The sequence below is a fragment of the Castanea sativa genome, chromosome 5 (genome assembly GCF_040712315.1).
Source record: "Castanea sativa cultivar Marrone di Chiusa Pesio chromosome 5, ASM4071231v1".
Classification (NCBI taxonomy): Eukaryota; Viridiplantae; Streptophyta; class Magnoliopsida; order Fagales; family Fagaceae; genus Castanea; species Castanea sativa.
Genome location: NC_134017.1, coordinates 80,995,907 through 81,017,700, shown reverse-complemented (window position 1 = coordinate 81,017,700; position 21,794 = coordinate 80,995,907). Strand labels below are relative to the sequence as shown.

The window sequence follows — 21,794 nt, the reverse complement described above, 5'->3', positions numbered from 1 at the left end:
CCAAATTGCTAAATATTTGGCACCATCAATGTATATGCTTAACAACTTATTGAGTAATGTAATTTGAACCCAACCTTATGAAGAAAAAAATGCCTTCAATCTACATGTAGAAAAAACCTATATGAATTATGCCACTTTGCTGGAAAAAAATCATAAAGAACTTGAGTTTGATAAATTTTTAAATAAGATGACAATATATCAAATTATTATTTGTAATTTATTGATAGTAGAAATAGTCCATATTTATAGTACAAATTATGTTTAATTTTTAAAATATACATTTAGTGAATCTATTTTTTATTATTTTATATATGAAAATCATTTTATCTAATTAGATCAAATAATATTATTTTAACTATAATTTAGTTATCAGTTATTAGTCTAGATTTGTGAAAAAGTAAAAAAAAAAAAAAAATAATAGTGGTAGTGTTACTATAGGGTTGGATTCAAGTTAAACCTAGGGAACGTTTAGTAGACTATAACGGTAATTACATAGGAATAAGAATAAGTATTACAAGGAATAAAAGATGTTGTAATGTTATACTTATTATCATTCATTTATTTGGTGACAACATAATAATAAAACCATGAAGAAAATGGAATGAAAGTATTTTGTTTTTCAAGATTAAGATATATTTTAAGAAATATTTTACTCATATAATTATATTTCCTAAAAAATAGTATTTTTTAAATTTGAAAGAGTGATTAGTTTTTTTTTTTATAATTTTTTATTTTTATTACAGTATCTATTATAGTTCATCAAACATACTCTTAGTATAACTTTAAACAATGTAGTTGGCACATAATGTCTATCGGCTAAGTCTTTCTATGGCATTTGAGATATATGTCTAGAACTGCCTTAATCCAATTCCAACCCATTCATCCTCAACATTGAACAAAGTCTCAATGGGTACGATCAATGTTAAGGAGGGAGCCGAGGATTCTCCCTATTCTTCTTATAGGCTTTAATGAATCAACGCTTTCCAGCCTAGGTCCATATATACTATGGGTAATGAAGCAATTTTTTCAATGTAAAATTCTAAAGTGGGCTAAAAATGGGGTTAGACTCTTGAATGAGCTCAGCCCAAACAAATTTTGGTCCATGTTTGTCTATTTGAAATAGGCTTCTCTCACATAGGTTTTTTCATGTCTCTTATATATATATCCACTTAACTTTGTGTTAAAAATAAGCATTTTTGTATTAATTGTGGATATATGTGTGAAATCTTAAATATAAAAGAGTGTGAAAGATTTTTTTTGATTAATTATAATAAGTAATTAATGGGTTAGTGTGTTTTTTTTTTTTTTTTTTTTTGAGAGAGAGAGAGAGAGAGTATAGTGTGAGTATTTAAACCAGGGAAACATCAATTTTGAAAGCTCAAAAAATATATCTTTTGGATTCAGGTCGTGAAATATATTACAATACATGGGTCCAGGTTTGTCCAATGCCCAAAATGTTGCTAATGCAATTGTAATTTCACAAGTCACAAAATGTAATTCCATCCATTTTCAAGATCGTTATTGCTTGTAGAAATTGAAGACTACTTATTAATGTTCTATCTATCTTCAGGCAGTTCACATGTACGCAACTATAAGCATTGCTTCTGATGTTTGTTAAGCTCAAGCTTTGTTGGATGCTGTGATCAAGAGATGAAAGTTTGCCCATACTGTTAAAAAAATGTGTACATTAATTATGCAAGGGATCATATTATTTTATGTTTCTAATTAAAGTAATTATTTTTCTCCAAAAATTAAAGTAATGTTGGTGCAAGCTCAAAAATGAAACTATACTTACGCTTTTAACCATTTCATGAGTGCGGCCGAACATAGAGCGTAACCATGCAATTGGATTAAAATGTTTTTTTTTCTCCAAGAAATGAAATTTGCGTAGCTTGTCCGTTCATGTGACAATTTTGAGTGAGAGCTGAGTAAAAGATGTAATTCTAAAATGAGCCCAGCCCAAACAAAATTGTGTCTATGTTTTGTCTTTTTTTTTTTTTTTTTTTTTTTGAGAAGAGTTATCTATTTGAAGTTGATAACAAGTAATTGCCAAGATAAATTCTTCATAGAGAATCAAAGGATTTTAATCATCAATGCCGGGAAAATATATTATTTATAGTTTTAAATTAGTCATGAACTTGTGTAATGACTTTTTATATAATTAAATATTTGGGTGAGGGATTTCAACCTAGATTTGTGATTGTTTGTTTTTGTTTTTTTTTTTAATTTGGCTGTTACAATGGAGGAGAGGAGATTTAAACCTTGACGCTTGGAAACATCAAGAAGTGTCAATCAATTAAACTACAAAGCTCTTGGTATGTATAATTTTTTTTTTCTTGAGAAACTCATGTATAACTATTTAAAGTAGGAAAAGATCAATTTTAAAATGCTCAAAATATGTATCTTATGGTTTGGGTCGCAGTGGCGGCTCTAGGATTATTTTCTAAGGGGTCAATAAAAAACATATATTATATAAAATCTAAAACAAAATGTAAAGAGCTATCATTAGGAGCGGACATCATAATTTGAATAAAAGATTTGGGGTACAATTCCTGCCCACACCAAAACTGATTGATATCTTAGTCTAATGATAAAGATCTATCATCAAAAGTAGATGCCATAAATTGAAACTCTCTCCACAAAAAAAGAAAAAAAAAACCAAAAACAAAAACAAAATATAACTTGAATATATTCACATCACAAAAAACAAAAACAAAAACATAATAGAAACCCCGATATATAAAGTTTTACAATTTATTTCTGCGAAATTTCTTATTTTGAAATCATTGCGTTATATTTTCATTATCAATCCTACGAGTTACATTTCTTTAATGTACATAGTCAATCAATCATTTATCCACTTATCTTTCATTTGATTGATTTATTTCAAATTTTTTAGGATCTACCATTTTTCTAAAATTTAAAATTAACAAATTCCTACTTTTTTGTTAGGTTTTTTATTTTTTATTTTTCTAGATTTTAGATCAAATTGGTTTCTTATTGAATTTTTTTTAAATTTTTAAATTTTTTTTTGTGTTTAAAAAGTCCTAAATATTATTAAAAGGATCATATTTAAGCTTATTTCAGGTGGGCTTTAAAAACAATTATGATTGTGGGGAGTAAAAGGACCCAAATGGGCATATGGGCCTTTGGACTGTAGCATGGAGGGCCGACCTGCTCTAGGATTAAACTCTATGAATTGGCCCATACGCCGAGGATCCGAGGGTACAGCCGAGGGCAAGCTTCTCCTCAGACAGATCCAAGAGAACTCAAGACTCCATTATGAAGGTCAATGCACAACTCTGGGAAGACTAATGGTTAAAGGGGGACACCCTGAACCTTCTAGATGCCCCAGTGTTAAAAAAAATATCAAGGGGAAAGGCTGCCACCTCCGCATTAAAAGCTCTGCACTTACCTCCCTGGCCGCATTGATGGGGAGGTGACCCCTGAACAGTAGGGCTGAAACTTCTAGTCACTGTCCAAAAGGTATCAGAAAAGGAAGTATTAAAGGGGGGTAAAGGCCAGAGAAAAGGGGGATCAAAAAACGAAGAAAGAAACTAAGAATTGTAACTTTTAAGTAAGAAATAGAAATAATACAGAAGTAATCCTCGGCTTACGTCCGAGGAAGCCTATTTACAATTATCTTTTGTTATTTACATGTGTTTGTAACTCTTAGTCCGTTATCAAGTTCTCAGCACTTCTAACCTAGGTTTCAAGCCCACGCTCTACAAATTTTATTGTCTAAGGCTCATTGGGCCTGAGCCCGTAGTTGTCTTTGGGTCCAGGTGCAATTGTGCACTTACAATGATAAAGTGCTTTAATATTTATTTTAAGGGGTCAAAACAAAAATAAAATAAAATTATATTTAATTTTTTTTATTGCCAGTTCAGGGGTTCATTTGAACCCCTGGGCTTCAAGTGGAGCCGAAGGGTAGTGACTCGTGACATATATTATGATACATGGGTCCAGGTCAGTCCAAAGCCCAAAATGTTGTTGCTAGTGCAATTGTAATATCACAAGTCACAAAATGTAATTTCATCCTTTTTCCATGATCATTGCTTCAAGAAATTGAAGACCCCTTATTAATGTTGTATTCATCTTCAGGCATGTACACCAATACGGCATAGGAACATGTAAGACAACCCATGGGCTTGTCTTTTTGTTATGAGATGTACACCAACGACTACAAATGAAACTTCCTTTGAACTAAATTTAAAGACGTTTTTAAACGATAGGGTCTAGAGGACTAGTAAAGTATTACAATAAGAATAGTAGATGCAAAAACAATAAAGCACTCAAACCTGCACTTTGAGGCTGGGGAGGAATTGACCCTTTTGGCTCTAATGTAAGAGTAAATATAATGTTGCAAACACACAAAAACTCTACTTGTAGCTAAAATTCATGAACCTCGACACACAAACACACAAAAATTCAATGAAACCAATCAATAAACAGCTAAAGTAGTTTTGATAGCTATAATTGTTAATCTGAACACACAATGGGATTGAAACAGTCAATCCAAAATGGGAATATTAGCCGTAAGTAGGAATAAGAGGCACAACATAGTAATATGGACAGAGACTTAAATGTAATGTTCATAATGTTCATGCTGGTAAAAAGGGAATCTCACCTTGCTTGCTCTTACTACCCAATCTCATAATATGTATCTGTCCGCTTCACGAATCCCCCTCATCAATGTCTTCTTCCACTAGTTCATCCGCCTCATACTCAGCCCATCCACCTCATACTAAAGCCCAAAAGAAAAGCACATTAGTTGTGTTAGATTAATCTAAATTCGGAAATCAACAAAACTTGCAAGACCCATATATTATGATATTAAAACAAAAATGAACAAGAAAAATAAATTTTAATCAAAACCCATACTAATAAAAGATTTGGCCAACTAGGGCCAAGACCATTAAAAAAAATTATCAAATTTAAGCAAAAGAATTTTCAGCTTATGGGAATTATAGATATAAAGAACATTACGAATGCCCAGAAAGAAAAATAAGTATGTTAGATTTGGAAATAATTAATGGGCATACGAGATTGAATGATTTGGTGGCAGTGGGTTTGTGAATTTGGGTAATCTGATAAAATATATCAACTTTAAATGGATGAGAGTTGGAGTTAAGTAAACTTAAAACTTCCATTTAATTTGCAAAATTAAAAATAAAAGAACAAGACGAGAGAAGAAAGGAAGGAGAGTTGCCTCAAACTTATTGATTGAATCAAAACCGTTAATGTAGATTGTTAGGATGTGAGAAATAATGGGCCAGTAATCTCCGATCTCTCTTTCACAACGTTGCTTGAGAATTGGACAATCATAAATGTGTAATTCTTGTAATGGAGTAGTACGCAAGTAGTCTGGCAGACGCTTTAATTTGCGGCAGCCCCCAATTATCAGGCTTTCAAGCCATGACATTATTTTTATTATTGGATCTAAAACCAAACCACTATCTTTTTCTTCTTCCACTTCTTCTCTCTTTCCACCGATCCCAATCCATTCTTCACAGCTGTACAAAAACTCAATTTTGAGAACTCTCAGGTTTGGGAAATATTTATGATGTGGCAGTCGCCTTTCTTGCTTTTGTTTTTGGATTCTATTCCTAAAAATTCATCTCCCAACTTTTTCACATATATTGCACCCTGTATATTTAATTCTTTGAGCAACGGCAACCTCCCCAAAGGTGGCAAACATTTTAGCTGCGAGCACCGATTGATATGAAGACTTTTCAAATTGGTCATCCAATTAGAATACACTGTGGCGCCCAAGACGCCCCTAATTGATAATTTTTCCAAGTGTGGAGGTGGTTGCAAGGCATTCAAAACTGCTACATCACTCTTCATTCTTCTTCTAATCTCTTCCACTTTCTCATGGAATTGACCGTCAATGAAAAAATCTAGTTCCAAATCGTGGAGACGTATCTTCTTCTTCAACTCTGCATTCTGGGCCTCCCCTACATCTACTACATTTCCCAACCCATGCATTTTAAAGCTCCCTCGAAGTTGGTTCAAATTTTTTAATTCTCCAAGTTTACATCCTTCTTTATCATCCTTACCGCCTATGTTGAAATCACTTAATGTTCTAAGACAAGTCAATTTCCCAATCCCATTTGGAAATTTTAGTCTGTACCAGCCAGTATGATTTGTATCAAATCTAAGCTGTCTTAAATTAATTAGTTTACCCATCCCTTGTGGTAATTTCTTGAAATAATCAATATTATCAATATTTAAAGTTTGCAAATTACAAAGATTACATAAGGTTTCAGGCAATTCTTCTATTTCAACATTCCAATAAATATGGAGACACCTTAAATGTATCAAATTTCCACCGCATCTGGAAGTTCCATAAATGGGCAATCCAAAATTAATGTTCGTAAACATCTAAAGTGATGGCATGAGTCAAATAGGTGCATGTTAAACTCATAGTCCATTCCACGATAGTGAAGAAAGAGAGTGCGTAGATTTTTTGCACGGTAAATGAGTTCAAGATTTTGCATTTCTTTTGAAAATTCTAAACTTAAATGGCGAAGAGTTTTACAATCTATCCCCAAATTCTTATCACCATTGATTTCAAAACATTCATTTATCCTAAATGATTGGGCAAAGTCATGCACTATATCATGCATTTTGCAACTTATTATTTCCCCATTATCATTCTCAACATCTTGGAAGAAAGAGCGTATGACTAGATTTTCAAAGTATTTTTCTCCCATGATTTCCATTTCTATACTTTCCCTTGACTCAATATATCCTTGTGCCATTTATAAGAAGACCAATTGATCTTTTGTAAAGATATAATCTTTTGGAAAGACACCACAATATGAAAAACAAAGTTTCATTGGTAAGGGTAAATCATAGAAACTCAATAATAACGGTGCAAAAAGACCTTTTTTTAACATATTCTAATTTCCACAAATTACTATGCAAAACTCCCTCCCACTCTTCTCTACTTCTTTTGAAACGCATAAGACTCCCTAGAGTCTTTGCAGCAAATGACAAGCCTTTACACCTATTTGCTATTTGTTTGCCAAGGTCTTCCAATTCGTTACGTTGTTCTACATCCTTATAAAAAAAAAATGCTATATTGTTGAACAAAAACCAACAATCCTTGTTAGATAATACCCTCAAATTAATAATATGGGCACTCTCCATTATCATTGCAACTTTGTTATTATGAGTGGTAACTAAAATTCTACTACCTTGAGCACCACATTCGAGGGTATTTTTGAACGACTCCCACTTTGTTGGGTCTTCAGTCCACGCATTATCTAAGACAAGAAGAAATTTGTTTCCCTCAATTAAAGCACGAATTTGACCCAAAAGAGTTTCAAATTCAGTAATTACTGAGGGATTCATGTTTAGGGTTAGCCTCTTGAATGATAGCTTTGGCCACCATGCACTGATCAAAAGGATCAGAAACACAAACCCACCAGGTCATCTCTGTACTTATCTCGACCAATTATTTTGGACACATCAACGGGGGAACTAGTTTTTAGTCGCTCAACTAGTACGGGTTGCCTAGTCAAGTCAAACCCATAGGTCACTTTATCTTTGAGAATCTTATCTAATGTTTGTTTTAGGTTTTTTATCTTGTGACCAATCTCATGACGCAGAGAAAGGTTATCTACTTGACGAAAACAACATGACAGAGAGGGGAAGAATGAGCATGGTACCTCCTTCTTCTTCAGGGCAGCAGGATTGTTATTAGTAACAGCTCTTTCTTCTTCTTTTTGAATTTCTGATTTGATCCTTGCAGTGTTCCACTTGTCCAACACGTCATCCATCATGTAGTACACGTCTCTGAGCTAATCAAACCAAGGCATCACAACTTCGTCCGTGACTTGTCTTTCCTCAGCGTTGTTGAGCATTGCCTAGATGATTTTGAAACTGTTAGAAAGCATTTCGATTTCTTCATCAACGCCAACAATCAAGTTTATCTCTTGTTGAGCCTGCTGAACAGCGATTGAACCCTACTGCTTCAAGAGATCAGTAGCTAGTACAGTAGTTCATCAGCCATAGTTAATGGACACTGAAAGTTATAACCTGAGAATACAATGAAGAAACAGAATGCGAATGACAAAAATAAGGAGCAAAGTGAGAAATAGATTACGCAATAGCAGGTGTGCTTGTGCTTCTTCGCTCCTACTATTCGGATTTTATAACGAACTAGCAGTCTCAATGAATAATGAAAACATTTAATATTTATTTATTAAGATAATTGCTGTGTTTACTGAGGAAATGTTGAAACAATTTCAATATTTAAATATTGAAACAATTCTTCTCAAAGTGAACTCATTGATATTGTTAGAAATACTGAATTGAATAGTATTGTATTTCACTCTGAAAGAATATACATGAGTGCCTTTATGTAGGAGGCATATGAGTGCAGTACAAGTAAATATGAGTGTAGTACAAGTAAGAGTGCTATACAAGTAAGAGTGCTAAACAAGTAAACTAGTTGGGCCTAAAGCCCACAACACTATATATGTTAACAGCCCCCCTCAAACTCAAGGTGGATGTGAGACCAACTTGAGGTTGTCAACCAAAGTACGAAGGCGTTTCTTAGGATGTGACTTGGTGAAGATATCTGCAAATTGATCTGTAGAGGAGACTGAGATTAGCTTGAGAGCACCATGGACAAGATGATAACGGATAAAATGACAATCGATCTCGATGTGTTTAGTCCGTTCATGGAAGACATCATTGTGAGCAATATGAATGGCACTCTTGTTGTCACAATAAAGAGGAGTAGCAGAGGATGACGACACACCTAAGTCTTTGAGAAGCCATCGTAGCCAAAGAAGCTCAGATGTGGTATTAGCAAGGGCACGATATTCTGCTTCAATACTAGAACGGGCCACATGAGTTTGTTTCTTGCTTCGCCAAGAAATCAGAGAAGAACCAAGAAGAAAGCAATAACCAGTGGTGGACCTGCGATCAGTGGGATCTCCTGCCCAATCAGCATCAGAAAACGCACGGAGAACAAGAGGAGACTGAGCAGAGTAGAAAAGACCATGGAAGAGAGTGCCCTTTAGGTACCGAAGAATGCGCAAAACAGCAGCATAGTGAGTCGATCGTGGAGTAGACAGATATTGGCTCACTTGGTGAACAGCATAGGAAATGTCTGGACGAGTAACGGTGAGATAAACTAGGCTGCCAACTAAGCGTCTATAAAGAGAGGGATTAGACAATGGTTTCCCCCGAGGGAGTCGGATGCGCATTAAGCTCGGAGTGTCAACGGTCTTGCTATCGGTGAGTCCGGCTCTAGACAAGAGTTCGAAGGCATACTTGGCTTGAGTAATGTAAAGTCCATCTGTAGAATGAGTGATTTCAAGACCCAAGTAGGCGAGATGTCCAAGATCTTTCATCTCAAGCTGAAGAAAATCTTTGAGTTCTTGACTGCCAGGGAGGTCATCACCGGTTATGATCATATCATCCACATACGGGGAGAAGTAAAATAGTGCCTTTGTCGGTGCGACGAAGAAATAAGGCGTAATCATAATGACTGGCCATGTAACCCAAACGAGAGATGGTAGAGCTGAACTTGGCAAACCAAGCACGTGGAGCTTGTTTAAGACCATAAAGTGCACGTCGAAGGTGACAAACCTTGTTTGATTCAACAGAGAGACCAGGAGGAGGTTGCATATAAACTTCTTCACTCAAATCCCCATTAAGGAATGCATTTTTGACATCCATCTGGAAAAGATCCCATTTACTGGCAGCAGCAACAGCTAAGAGGGCACGAACAGATGAGATACGAGCAACCGGAGCAAAGGTCTCTTCATAATCAATCCCATACTCCTGTGAAAAACCTTTTGCAACAAGACGAGCTTTGTAGCGCTCAATGGACCCATCAGAGCGAGTCTTAATCTTGTAGATCCACTTACAACCAACCACAGATTTCCTAGGGGGGAGAGTGACCAAGTCCCAAGTATGGTTTTTAGATAATGCATCAAGTTCCTCTTTCATTGCAATCTGCCATAAAGAGTCAGTGAAAGCCTCACGATAGGTGTGAGGCTCGTGCAATGTAGCAAGGGCAGTGTAACAATGATAGTCAAGTAAATGTGCAGGAATGGACCTTACCCGAGTTGAGTGACGAGGTGGAATGTCTTGTACATGATCTTCAGGCGGAGCAGGAGCAGGGGAACCAGGATCAAGGTTGGGTAGCTCGTCTTCAACCTGTTCATCTTCCACCTGTTCATTAAAAGGGGAACTAGGAAAGGGATCAAGGATTTCTGGTGGTTGGACAGAGAAGTTAATAGGAGAATCAGGAGCAGCTACAGAAGGATCAGGATCAGCTATAGGAGGGTCAGGAGCAGCTACAGAAGGAATTTGCGTCTCATCCGGAAATAGATCTAAGACAGAAGAGGAAGATAAAGAAGCACGGAAGTGAGAGAGCTCGACAAAGAGGCGATGTTCCCAAAAGACAACATTGCGGGAGACACGAAGACGATGAGAAATAGGATCATAACACCGATACTCCTTTTGAGTTTCGCCATAACCTAGAAAACAACAAAGTCTTGACCTAGGCTCGAGTTTGTTGTGCTCATGTGGCTGAAGAAGAACGAAACAAGTAGAGCCGAATGAGCGTAGGTGGTGATAGTCTAGAAGTGACCCAAAAAGGCGCTCATATGGAGTTTGATTTTGGATGACAGGACTGGGGATGCGATTAATAGTATGAACAGCATGAAGAGCAGCTTCGCCCCAAAAAGGAGCAGGAACTTTGGCAGAGAGAAGAAGAGCACGAACAGTGTCAAGAATATGACGAAGTTTTCGTTCGGCTCTACCATTTCTTTGAGAGGTACCTGGACAAGTTAGTTGATGAACAGTGCCATAAGAATGCAAAACAGCTTGGAAAGCATATTGAGTGTACTCAAGAGCATTATCAGATCGAAAAATTTTGATACGTTTAGAAAATTGAGTTTCAACCATTTTTGCAAAATTAGAATACACTTGCAATAATTCAGAACGATGTTTCATATTAAAGATCCAGCTATAGCGAGAGTAATCATCAACAAAGATAACAAAATATCGAGATCCACCAATACTAAAGACAGAAGAAGGTCCCCAAACATCAGAATGAATAAGGTCAAAGATATCAGTGGATATAGATTCACTAGAATTGAAAGGCAAAGCTGGTTGTTTTCCTAATTGGCATGAAACACAATCAAAATTTTCTGTAGACACTGAACCTAGCAAACCTCTAGAAGCCAATTGTTGTACACGAGAAGAAGATGCGTGACCAAGTCGAGCATGCCAAAGAGCAAGAGAAGGAATAGAGGAAACTGCAGCAGCTGCGGCAATAGAAACAGGAGCAACAAGGGGAAGACGAAGGTTATCCACGGGAAACATATGCCCAACTCTGGGACCGGTCCCTAGCTCCTGTCCCTTCCTTGGATCCTGCACAATACACCCGGAATAATCAAATATGATTCGATAACCCAATTCAGCTAATTGTCCCACAGAAAACAAATTGTAAGAAAGGTCAGGAACATTAAAGACCCCAGAAACGGAGAAGTTGGAGGTTGAAACGGAACCTATATTATGACCAGACATTGTGGAACCATTTGCTGTGTGAATAGTAAGAGGGTGTGGTGCAGGTTTAAGTTCAGAAAATAAGGATGAGTGAGGTGTCATGTGATTGCAACAAGCAGAATCCATAAGCCAAGAGGAAGAAGACATACCGGACAAAGCTGAGAGAGAAGAGGAATAAGATGCATTACCAACCATACGAATGACATTGGCGATGATGTTTTTAAGGTCATCTGTGGTCATGGTGAAAGTGCGACCTGAAGACTTAGACTGTGCAAAGACGGGAGCCATTGGTTGGACACTCTCAATGTTAGCAATAGTGGCAAAAGAACCTGAAACAGCTGATTTATTGCGCTGAAAGCAAGTCTTAATATTATGGCCAAAACGTTTGCAAAAATTGCAAAAGCGTTTACTAGATTGTCTGCGATGATTGTTGCAAAAGGAAGAAGACCTGTCCTTATTCTTCATTTAGAAGCAAAATATGCAAAAATGGATTGCAAAAATGAAATCTACGCGAAAAACTGAGTAAGGAGAACCTGGCCCCAAAAAGTCAACTCCAGAAAAGTCAACGGTCAACGGTCCAAGTCAACGGTCAAAGGTGACGTCAGCAGCGCGCTGGAAGGTGACGTCAGCGATGACGTGGCAAGCTGACGTGGCAGGCTGACGTGGCAGATGACGTGGCAGGCTGACGTGGCGGCTGACGTGTCTAGGGCTGACGTCAGCAGGACGGACCTGGCGCGTGACGGTGCGTGACGGCGCGTGGCAGCGCGTGGCGGCTCAGATCGGCGCGTGGAGGCGCGTGGGCGCGTGACCTTTAGGGCCGAACCTTTGGGCGGCGCGTTAGGGCACGTGGAAGCTCCGATGACTGTAAGGTTTTCACGAGCAGGCAGATCGGAGCAAGACGATCTTCGTGGTACCTTCGGAAAATTTTTCGGAGCAATATTCACGGCGGTGCCGAAAAAGGCAGTGGTCTTTGCAGTGTTCGAACTCCTCAACGGCGGCTGCTGCAGGTCCGGAACCTGAGGACGATGTCTGGAAGACTCGAAGGTTCAACGGCGAAAGGCTGCGGCAGTTGTCGTGACAGCGGAAGCAATATTGAGAACGAAGTTACACCAATAAAGACAAAACTGCTAAGAAAAGGTCAGAGCAGTGGCTCTGATACCATGTTAGAAATACTGAATTGAATAGTATTGTATTTCTCACTGAAAGAATATACATGAGTGCCTTTATATAGGAGGCATATGAGTGTAGTACAAGTAAATATGAGTGTAGTACAAGTAAGAGTGCTATACAAGTAAGAGTGCTAAACAAGTAAACTAGTTGGGCCTAAAGCCCACAACACTATATATGTTAACAGATATATATGATATTAAGCAAGCTCTCTAGATGAAGATTATTAACAATTGAGCAATATTATCCACAATTTTTCCACTAACCCAAGCAATTTACATACTTTTGAAACCACTTGACATATACTGTACACCATTATAATATGAGCAAAGGGTAATATCATATATACAAACAGTGTCCTTCAAAAAAGATTATGCATATTCATTAGTTTTGGTATCAAATATTGGGGAACTAAACCGAATTCATGGTGTTTATAATCTTGTGGATTTGACTGATTTTTTTTGTTTCTTTATAATATTGGAGAGAAATGAGCTACCTGACATACACCAGGAGGCCTACAGACTATAGCAATCGCTGAGACCTCCTTCAACTATGTCTAGGCCATCAACTACTCTTTCAGTTGAGACTATTGTGGTTGCTTCAATAACAGTGGTACGTGAATAATCCTACGGTTTTTTTTTTTGGCAATAAACTCCTCCTTCCACTTTGTCTAGGTCATCAAACTACTCTTTCAGTTGAGACTATTATTGTTACATCAATAATTCAATTACAGCGGTAGGTATATTTTTTATTTCAAACAAGCACATCTTTTCAGATTCTTAGCAATCAATGGGACTTTTTATAGGCCATTAACAATTTTTTTGGTTTTCCATCGTCATGGTTTTAAAAATCGGACCGGACCGGCCGGTTGAACGAGCTATAACCACTAGTCCGGTGCCGGAAAAACCCAATAACTAGTCAAAAGTTGTGTTAAACAAGGAATGGGAGGCAAATCCGGTTTTGCCCCCCGTTCGGTTTTTTAAAACCATGTCCACCATGCACCCTTAGTGTAATGGTCACTATACAACTACAAGTGCAAAGTTTTTGTAAGGCAGTGGGGCAAAGATCGGGGTTCAAATTTCTCTAAGAGGGAATTTCACACACATATATCTTTAGATTAGAATAAAGTAAATTTTCTATTTTGTAAAAAAAAAATTGTTTTGTTTCAGTTTTGATTGAGACTATTATCAGTGTTAAGATTGTATCAATTATAGTAGTTACAGTGGGTGTATATTTTTCTTTAGAAAAAAACCATATTTCCAGCCTATACAATTTTTTAGCAATAAATCGAGCCCTTGCAAGAATGAAAGTTAGGAGTTTTAGTATTGGCTAATTATGTGACAACTTTTTTTTTTTTTTTTTAATTTGGATTGTGAAATTATATTTCGTATATTATGGTAACTAGCTTGTAACCCCATGCATATGCATGGACACACTTAAAGATATATAATAAGATGCATAATATAATTCATATATATATATATATATATCATTTAAATACTATTGATAGTTTTTTTTTGTATTTTGTTAACTCTTTAAAAAAATTTATAAGGATATTATTAGATATAAAATGTAAATTGTCCATTTTTTTTTAATTATTGTGAAGCACCTTTTTTTTTTTACGATTCATTTATTCTAGATTCCTTGATTTTTGTACTTAATAACTCACTTGGATGAATATTTATGATGTGGTCCCACATTTGATTCTAAAATTAAGAAATAAAACTCTTTAAGAATAAATAATTTATGACACATAGAGCAAAATTAGAACTTTAATTTGGAATTCTAATTTAACTTCTTCTTTTTTTTTTTTTTTTTTTTTTTTTTTATTTTCAGTTTCACCTATTATCATATAATATAGGAAAATGCTAACGAATGCCCTAAGGGTATTGGTTAATAATCCATTTAAAGAAAGTTTTTATGGGAAAATGAAATAAAGCAATTAATATTTTGATAGCTTTTTTCATTTTCCATAAAAGTGGTATTAAAACTTTCTTAAAATGAATGGTTAACTAATGCCCTAAGGGCATTCGTTAGCATGACCCTATTATATATACTAGTTCTAGAACGGGAAAAGAGAGAAGGAAATTTGTCAAGGAAGCTCTCATTACCTCTACATTAAATATACTATACCAACCAAGTCAGCCGCATTAATGACTGAATGACATTTGAATAATGCTAGGACAACCTATAGCTCTGGCAGAACACCCTTCAAAGGGGGATGAGACAAGTATCAAAAGGAGATCAACCACCCTATATGTGGAGGGCCATGATGAGAAGGGGAACCACTATTAAAAGGGGAGGATACCCCAGAGACGGGGGATCGAGAGATTTAAGGAGAAAGTATTCTTAAACTTGTACTGCCCAAGAGTGTGACTAGCTCCCTTGGCTGACCGAGAAGACATTTATAAACCTTGCACTTCTTTTATTTTTGTATTGCGACGCCTCTTTTCATCAGCATCTATTCTTGTTAACTTTAGCCCTTAGATTAGGAGCCCATAAGTTAGTCTGTTGCACCCATCTCTACAAATAAATTGTTGTGGGCCTAATACCAAAGCCCAAATACTTCAGTGCAGGCCCTTTTGGTATCTTTTTTCAAACGCCCCCCATAGTTATTATTTAATTTATATTTAGAAATAAACAATATCTCATTAAATTTATCATTGTAGGCCTCAAACAATAGAGAACATATGTGACATATTGTTGAAGTATTGAGATATAATTTATTGTCATAAATAAATCCAGATTGTCAAGAGTCTTGTAGTTTGACCAGTACCTTATGATATTTTCATTCCCGTCACCCCCAACTCTCAATGTATTAAAAATAAAATGCAAACCTTTGCATAACAAGGTTATAGAAGATAAGCGGGTTCCAATTAGCTCAACTGGTAAAATCTTTGATGGTTGAATAAGAGATCTGGGATTCAATCCCTGCATACATTAAAAACTGACTGGTGTTTTGGTCTAAAAATGAAAGAGCTCTGATCATAAAAGAGCTATTATTCGGAATGAGCGCCATGTGTTGAATCTCTCTAAAAAAAAAGGTTACAAGCTTGTAGGGTACAACCAAGGCATGAAAGATGGCAAGGAATTGACAAGATAGAGAATTACTTAGGTAAAATGTACATACAATTTTATTTGGAAATGTACATACAAAAGACAAGCATGCTTAATACAACAAAAGCATGAAAGAGGAGAAATGACCAGATAGAGCATTACATTACTTAGGTAAAATGTAGATTTAATTTTAATTTTAATTTTATTTGGAAAATGGGCATTTATGGGTAGCAGTGGAGCTTTCAGTGGCTGCAGGTTGTCCCTTTAGAAGGCCTCCAAATAGCTCTGCTGGGTCATAGTACACCTCCACCTCTTCTACCCTTAGAGATTCATCAACCTATGCAGGGATGTATTTAGTAATTAACCAGCAAATGATTTTAATTAGTTTAGGCCTTGCAAATTCCAAGGCCGACAAAGTTACATCTATTATTTAACTAATTTATTAAAAAAGTCCAGCATAGTGTTTAGGGTTTACAAAAAAATTTTCTATAAAAAAGAAGTTATAGGAGTATATACTTTTCCCCAAAAAAATACATTTTTTTTAATATATCATATCAATAATATTTTAGCTTATGGCATTTGCTTTATGATAATTATTTTTTATTATTAGCTCAAGATACAAATTGATATTTGGTGTATGCAAACCCCAAAATATCAATTTTTTTTTTTAACAAAAGATTTTATAAATTGAGCTAACTAGAACTTACTAATTATTTGAATTAAAAAAAAAATTACTTATTTGCTGGTAAATTGGTAGAGACATTTTTTATTGTTATTGATACTTATTTTTGAGCTAACAAGCTACTCCCGCAGTTAGCACATGCAGAAAAAACAAAAAATAGAAAACAAAACATGGTGGCTAACCGACCACGGAAAAACTATGTAGTCTAAACTTATTATTATTATTATTATTATTTAAAAATTAAATTATACTTTTGATTGTTAAAATCTGTTGTAGGTTCCTTTTAAGAAAAATTGTTGTGAGTTTGATTTTGATTTCTCCCAAATTTCTTCCCATTTTTTTTTTTTAAATTTTAAGAATTAAATCTGAATTTGGGTGGGTTAAAAAAAATAAAAAGAGATACAATCAATTTGACTATTGAAGTATGCGACTATATTTAAATTCATTTGAGCCTTTAAATTCAACCATAAGGAATAATGAAAAAGGGGACACAATTTTCTACCACAATTTTTATAATTATATTTTTTTATAAGAAAAATTTATAATTATTGATGTGATGGGTTTTTGAAAAGTCCAAGAAATGGATGATTCATACTATAGTTTAACGAAACAATCATAAGTGTTTTTATTTTTATTTTTTTATAAGATTTTTTTTATTATATAGTTTTTGAATGACGCTGAGGAACTTTATCCACAACAATTTGGTGGGCGAGTAAATACTAAATAGTGGGATCAATACAATTATAAGGTTGAACTTTTCAACTGCATACTAATTTTACACCAGTAGATTACCACCGATTCCTTGTCTTTAATATTCTTTTTCCCCTATAGCACTAGAAAACCTTGCAAAAATATGTATTCTATTAAGCAATATCGTATAATATAATATAATTAAATAACGCTACGGATATGACAATTTCATAACAAAGGTATTTTTTTTAAGAAGAATTTCACAACAAAGTTAAAGTGTTAAATTGTTAATAATAAATTAAACAGTAGATGAAAAAGTGATATAAATGGTGAGTTCAAATAAAACTCTATAACAACTTACCACTTAAGTTTTGTTTTGAATCAATTATTATGAAAATATATTGCTTATAACACTAATCAATATATATAATAATAAGTATGAACTCTTATTATTACCAGTTGAATAAAAAATCTTAGATTTTTTTTTTGGAGAAACAATAAAAAATCTTAGATGAAAGCCTGATTTATTTATTTTCTTGGGCCAGTATATGAAATATATACCTTGAGAGTAGCCAATCCATAAAATTGAACGACCTCTCCAGTAGGAGCATGTCCTTTGAAGGGTCCCTCGAAGAAACCCCAGTGCCTAAACTTGAAAACTATTTCAGGAGGTCCAGTATAAACGCTAAGTACTTCCCATGCAAACCCACGAGGCAAAGCCGATCGAAATACATCATGAGATGATTCAAAGCTCTCTTCCTCTGCTTTGTAGTACTGAAACTCCTTTGGCAGTGAATTCTTCAACAACGCATTGTAGCTCCCAAGTCTTAGAGTTTCTTCTCCTGATAACCCCTCTCTTCCTGTGTCACCAAAATTCACCACCTATTATTATTATTATTAGCTCATCATGAAAGATATGGCGGCGTAATTAATAAGTCATGCTAGCTGTCTTTAATTTTTTGTCACAGCCTTGAACATCAGGGTCAAATGGTTGTTCTATACCACAACTTTTATGCCATGACTTTAACCTAACAGATTGTGATAGATTATTTATTATTTTCACATGAATTTATGTAATATTACATGAATTTATTACTTTTTTTTTTATTGCTCACAATTAATCACATCAAAATTATGATAAAAGTTGCGTTTTTAGATTTTTTTTCAGGTCACATGTACATAGTAGATCATGATTTATGGAAATTAATTTACAGATCATTTTTCTTTTTGGTTATATTTATTTATGAATTAGATAAAAGTAATTAATATTAGAAAAGTAAGTGGGGGCTTTAAATATGACTTGAAATTTATCTTTATTACCATTAACAAAGAGCTTGAATTTCTCAGGGTTGATTGTCTTGAAGTCCTTCAAGCGAGTCTTGTGTGAGAGCTCCATCTCCCAGGACTTCACAGCATTTTGCACTATTTCTTCTAGTGACCCTTTAGGCCATTCCTGCAATACAAGCAACAAGATAAGCTATTAACTAGAGAGAAGAAGAAAAAAAAATCTTGATTTAATTAATTTCCACCTTAGTCCTGCCATCTTCGAAGAGCTTGTTAACGTCATCATATGTTGGAGGCCCACCATGTCTCCATTCAATATCGTCTGCTTCATCATACAAGAAAGACCTGTACTTATCTCCCATGGTTTTAAGTAGTGTAGCTTCTTCTGTAGCCATGCTCAATTTCTATGTAGGTTTAACTTTCTCTCAGCTTCACCTATTATTATATATATAGATAAGGGTTGAAAGTTAAAGCTTGTTTACCTTGCAAAAATGAAGAACTTGGTTGAGTGAGATCAAGCTTCGATCATGCAAGCTTAGACATACACTGTCAATAGAGTCCCGTTAGACACTCGGTCAACTGAAACTCTATTATGAAAATTCCAAGATTTGTGTAACCACCTCAAGCCTAAACTATACTTATATTTAAACCATAGTTCAACCTCTCTCTCTCTCTCTCTCTCTAAGGCGCGCAAAACCAAAATCAAAAGAAAGATCCCACTCTTTGTGCAAGTGTCTTAATGAACCAAGCAATTTGCATTTATTAATGGTAGTTGAAAACCTTATCTTTCCACCTACTAAATGATTCCCTAACATTATATCCATTCTTTTTTTCTTTCTTATCTATTTCCACATGGACCACCACATTAATCCTAGTACTATGGAAATTAAATGTGGTCCAATTCGGACAGCAATTGTTATCTACCCCCTCCCCTCAAAAAAAGAAAAAAAAGAAAAAAAGAAAAAAAAAAGGAAACAAAGAGTGTCATGAAAATTTATTCAATTTTGTTGGAGTCCAGTATGTGGTACTCCTTGCTCTTAAATGAATAGTAGATCCTACATGAATTTAATTTGTAGAGCATCATCAAACTAGAAAATTATCATATGCATATGATGTATGGAGTGCAACTCTCATATGACTGCGGGCCTCACGAATGTGAGAGGTGTGCTCCATACTACCAGTTCATAAGATACCAACTCCATGGAACTAGTTTGGGTCTAGTGCTCCTATGCAATGGATCCATTAGGTTATAGATATGTGTCAAACACTTGTTACAAGTCCATATCCCAACAATTCTAGTGCATGGACGCACTTGTCCCAAGCCTTGTGCGAGCATCATAATGTTTTTGTTTCGAGTCCAATCCATGGGACAAATCCAACCAAATATTTTTACATAAAACCAAGATTATGAGGTGGCCAAATTTCTAGAAAACACCCTTGAAACCCCAAAAACCCAAATCAAAACACCAAAACCACGGATCTAAAATCAATCCCAAAACCCTATTGGCTGAAATGAGATCTTCATTCAATGCTTGAGTTTGATGGTTGATGACGACTGTAGAGAGGGAAAATTCCCGACCTATCACAAGCTGACACATCATACTACCAAGTCCACAAAATGCAACCAATTACAAAGCGCCACGTATTGCTGCTAGGTTTTGCCATCACTATTTAGAAACCAATAGAAATTTGCCAAGTGTCATTGAAACAAAGGCATGAAACTGCATCAGCATGCGTCAGCGATGACATAAGCAGCCCTGCATCAGCATGCGTCAGCGATGACATAAGCAGCCCTGCACGTGTAAGCGATGACACAAGCAATCCAGTACGTGTAAGGGATGACATAAGCGGACCAATCAGGCTGTGACAAGTGTCACCAATCAGACTCCGCCACGTGTCGCTCACCCACCCCTAAACTCCTATAAATAGAAGCCTTCCCAGGACAGACAGAGGACAGAGAGAACAGGGAGAGAAGGAAGAAGATATCTTGAGTTCAGAAACCCAGAAGCTCTGCCAGGATCAAACCCCAAAGCCTTCAAGAATCTCAAGAACTTCAACCTCGAATACAGACAACATTCGAAGCAAAATCATCCAAACTACTCGTCCAGATCTCAAAGTTCACTGGAATCAAGCTCAAAAGCCTCCAGAAACCTCAACAAACCATAAATCAACGAAGCTCTACGGAATCAAGCCTCTAAAGCACCGAAGAATTTCCACCACAAACCTTCAAACACGAAGAACATACGAAGAACACGAAGAACATACAAAGAACACGAAGAACAAAGAATTTCTAACAAGCTCATAGCTAAAGATTCATTGTAATTCCATTTCAAAGATCTTCGATCCATCCCTTAGCTAAATTGAAGAATATCTTATGTTCAAATCAAAATCACATTACCACAATTCCAATAAATAAATCTTTCAAGGAGATCGAATCAGAGGATCACTCTTTTGTAATTACAGAGAATTGTACCACATATTTATCAATACAAATTTGCACTTGTGAAACTATTTTACTTGTTTGATTTATTTCGAACTAAGAAATTTAGTCATCTACAAATTCTGGCACGCCCGGTGGGACCTCTCTGCCTCTCATCTCTTTCTCCTTTAAAAGAAAAGAAATTCGATTTGCTGCTAGCTTCGATGGCTTCTAACAAGAATGCTCAAAAATCGGTGATGGATGCTTCCGTTGCGGATGATTATGTCGGCCCAATCACTCGTAGTCGATCCAAAGCTCTTGATCAACCGCAACCCCAATCAACCAAAGAAAGCAAGCTTCATAATATCATCTCTCTAGATTTTCTTGCAAAAAGGAAAGCTACCGCTAAGGATTCATCTGTCTCAAAGGATTTTGAGATCAATGATGAATCATCTCCAACAAAAACCTTTTCTATCAACTCTTCACCCGTGATGAGAAGCCTAAGGAACAAAATGCCTTTGACTCATCCTGTCTCATCGTTTTCTCCATCATATCTAGAGGTCATGCCAGTAATGATGACCAACACCTCTATTGTGGAAGAAAAGATGGTTGAAATGGAACAAAGGGTCACCCTTCTCACGAAAGCACTTGAAGATAAGGATGTCCAAATCGCAACCCTGATGAACAAACTGGAAGTCCAAGATTCGGGTGAATCAAATCCAGACCTTGAGCACCCTCTTGGCTTTACCTTGAAGGGAGAAAACGCTAGGGGTGATAAGGGAAAAGGAGGTGAAGGCACTTCTCAACAAGGACATTCCACCTCAATGGCCTCGATATCTGTCCAACAACTGCAGGACATGATAACGAACACCATACGAGCACAATACGGAGGTTCTTCTACACATTCTCTCATATATTCAAAACCTTATACGAAGTGCATTGACAATATGAGAA

The 21,794-nt window shown here is 35.8% G+C and overlaps 1 protein-coding gene, 1 long non-coding RNA gene and 1 pseudogene across 3 annotated transcripts in view; all 3 read right to left on the bottom strand.

Moving 5' to 3' along the window:
• LOC142634415 (uncharacterized) overlaps positions 1-4,739 on the bottom strand; it is a 69,241-nt gene extending 64,502 nt beyond the window's left edge. The window contains exon 1 of the long non-coding RNA XR_012844168.1: positions 4,631-4,739. This is a non-coding gene — a long non-coding RNA (uncharacterized LOC142634415). The remainder of the gene's footprint in view (positions 1-4,630) is intronic.
• Positions 4,740-5,140: 401 nt separating this feature from the next.
• On the bottom strand, positions 5,141-15,727 carry LOC142635924 (putative disease resistance protein RGA1; annotated as a pseudogene).
• LOC142634062 (pathogen-related protein-like) lies at positions 15,710-19,144 on the bottom strand. Of its 2 annotated transcripts, XM_075808332.1 has the most exons (5): positions 18,904-19,144; positions 18,667-18,825; positions 18,458-18,590; positions 17,699-17,997; positions 15,710-16,102 (listed from the first exon to the last, which is right to left on the bottom strand). In XM_075808332.1, the coding sequence occupies exons 2-5, from the start codon at positions 18,814-18,816 to the stop codon at positions 15,968-15,970; spliced, it is 717 nt and encodes a 238-aa protein (XP_075664447.1). In that variant the 5' UTR covers positions 18,817-18,825; positions 18,904-19,144; the 3' UTR covers positions 15,710-15,967. The 2 variants fall into 2 exon arrangements, with proteins under 2 accessions (XP_075664447.1, XP_075664446.1); XM_075808331.1 differs by having other exon boundaries at positions 18,667-19,143.
• Between the last annotated feature and the right edge of the window lie 2,650 nt (positions 19,145-21,794).

What these genes read in the sequence shown, in the direction of transcription:
- LOC142634062 (XM_075808332.1), bottom strand. Translation starts at nt 18,816, where the DNA reads ATGGCTACAGAAGAAGCTACACTACTTAAAACCATGGGAGATAAGTAC. An exon ending in TCGAAGATGGCAGGACTAAG is followed by an intron (nt 18,591 to 18,666) that starts GTGGAAATTAAT and finishes CTTGTATTGCAG; the next exon opens with GAATGGCCTAAAGGGTCACT. An exon ending in ATTCAAGCTCTTTGTTAATG is followed by an intron (nt 17,998 to 18,457) that starts GTAATAAAGATA and finishes TTGGTGACACAG; the next exon opens with GAAGAGAGGGGTTATCAGGA.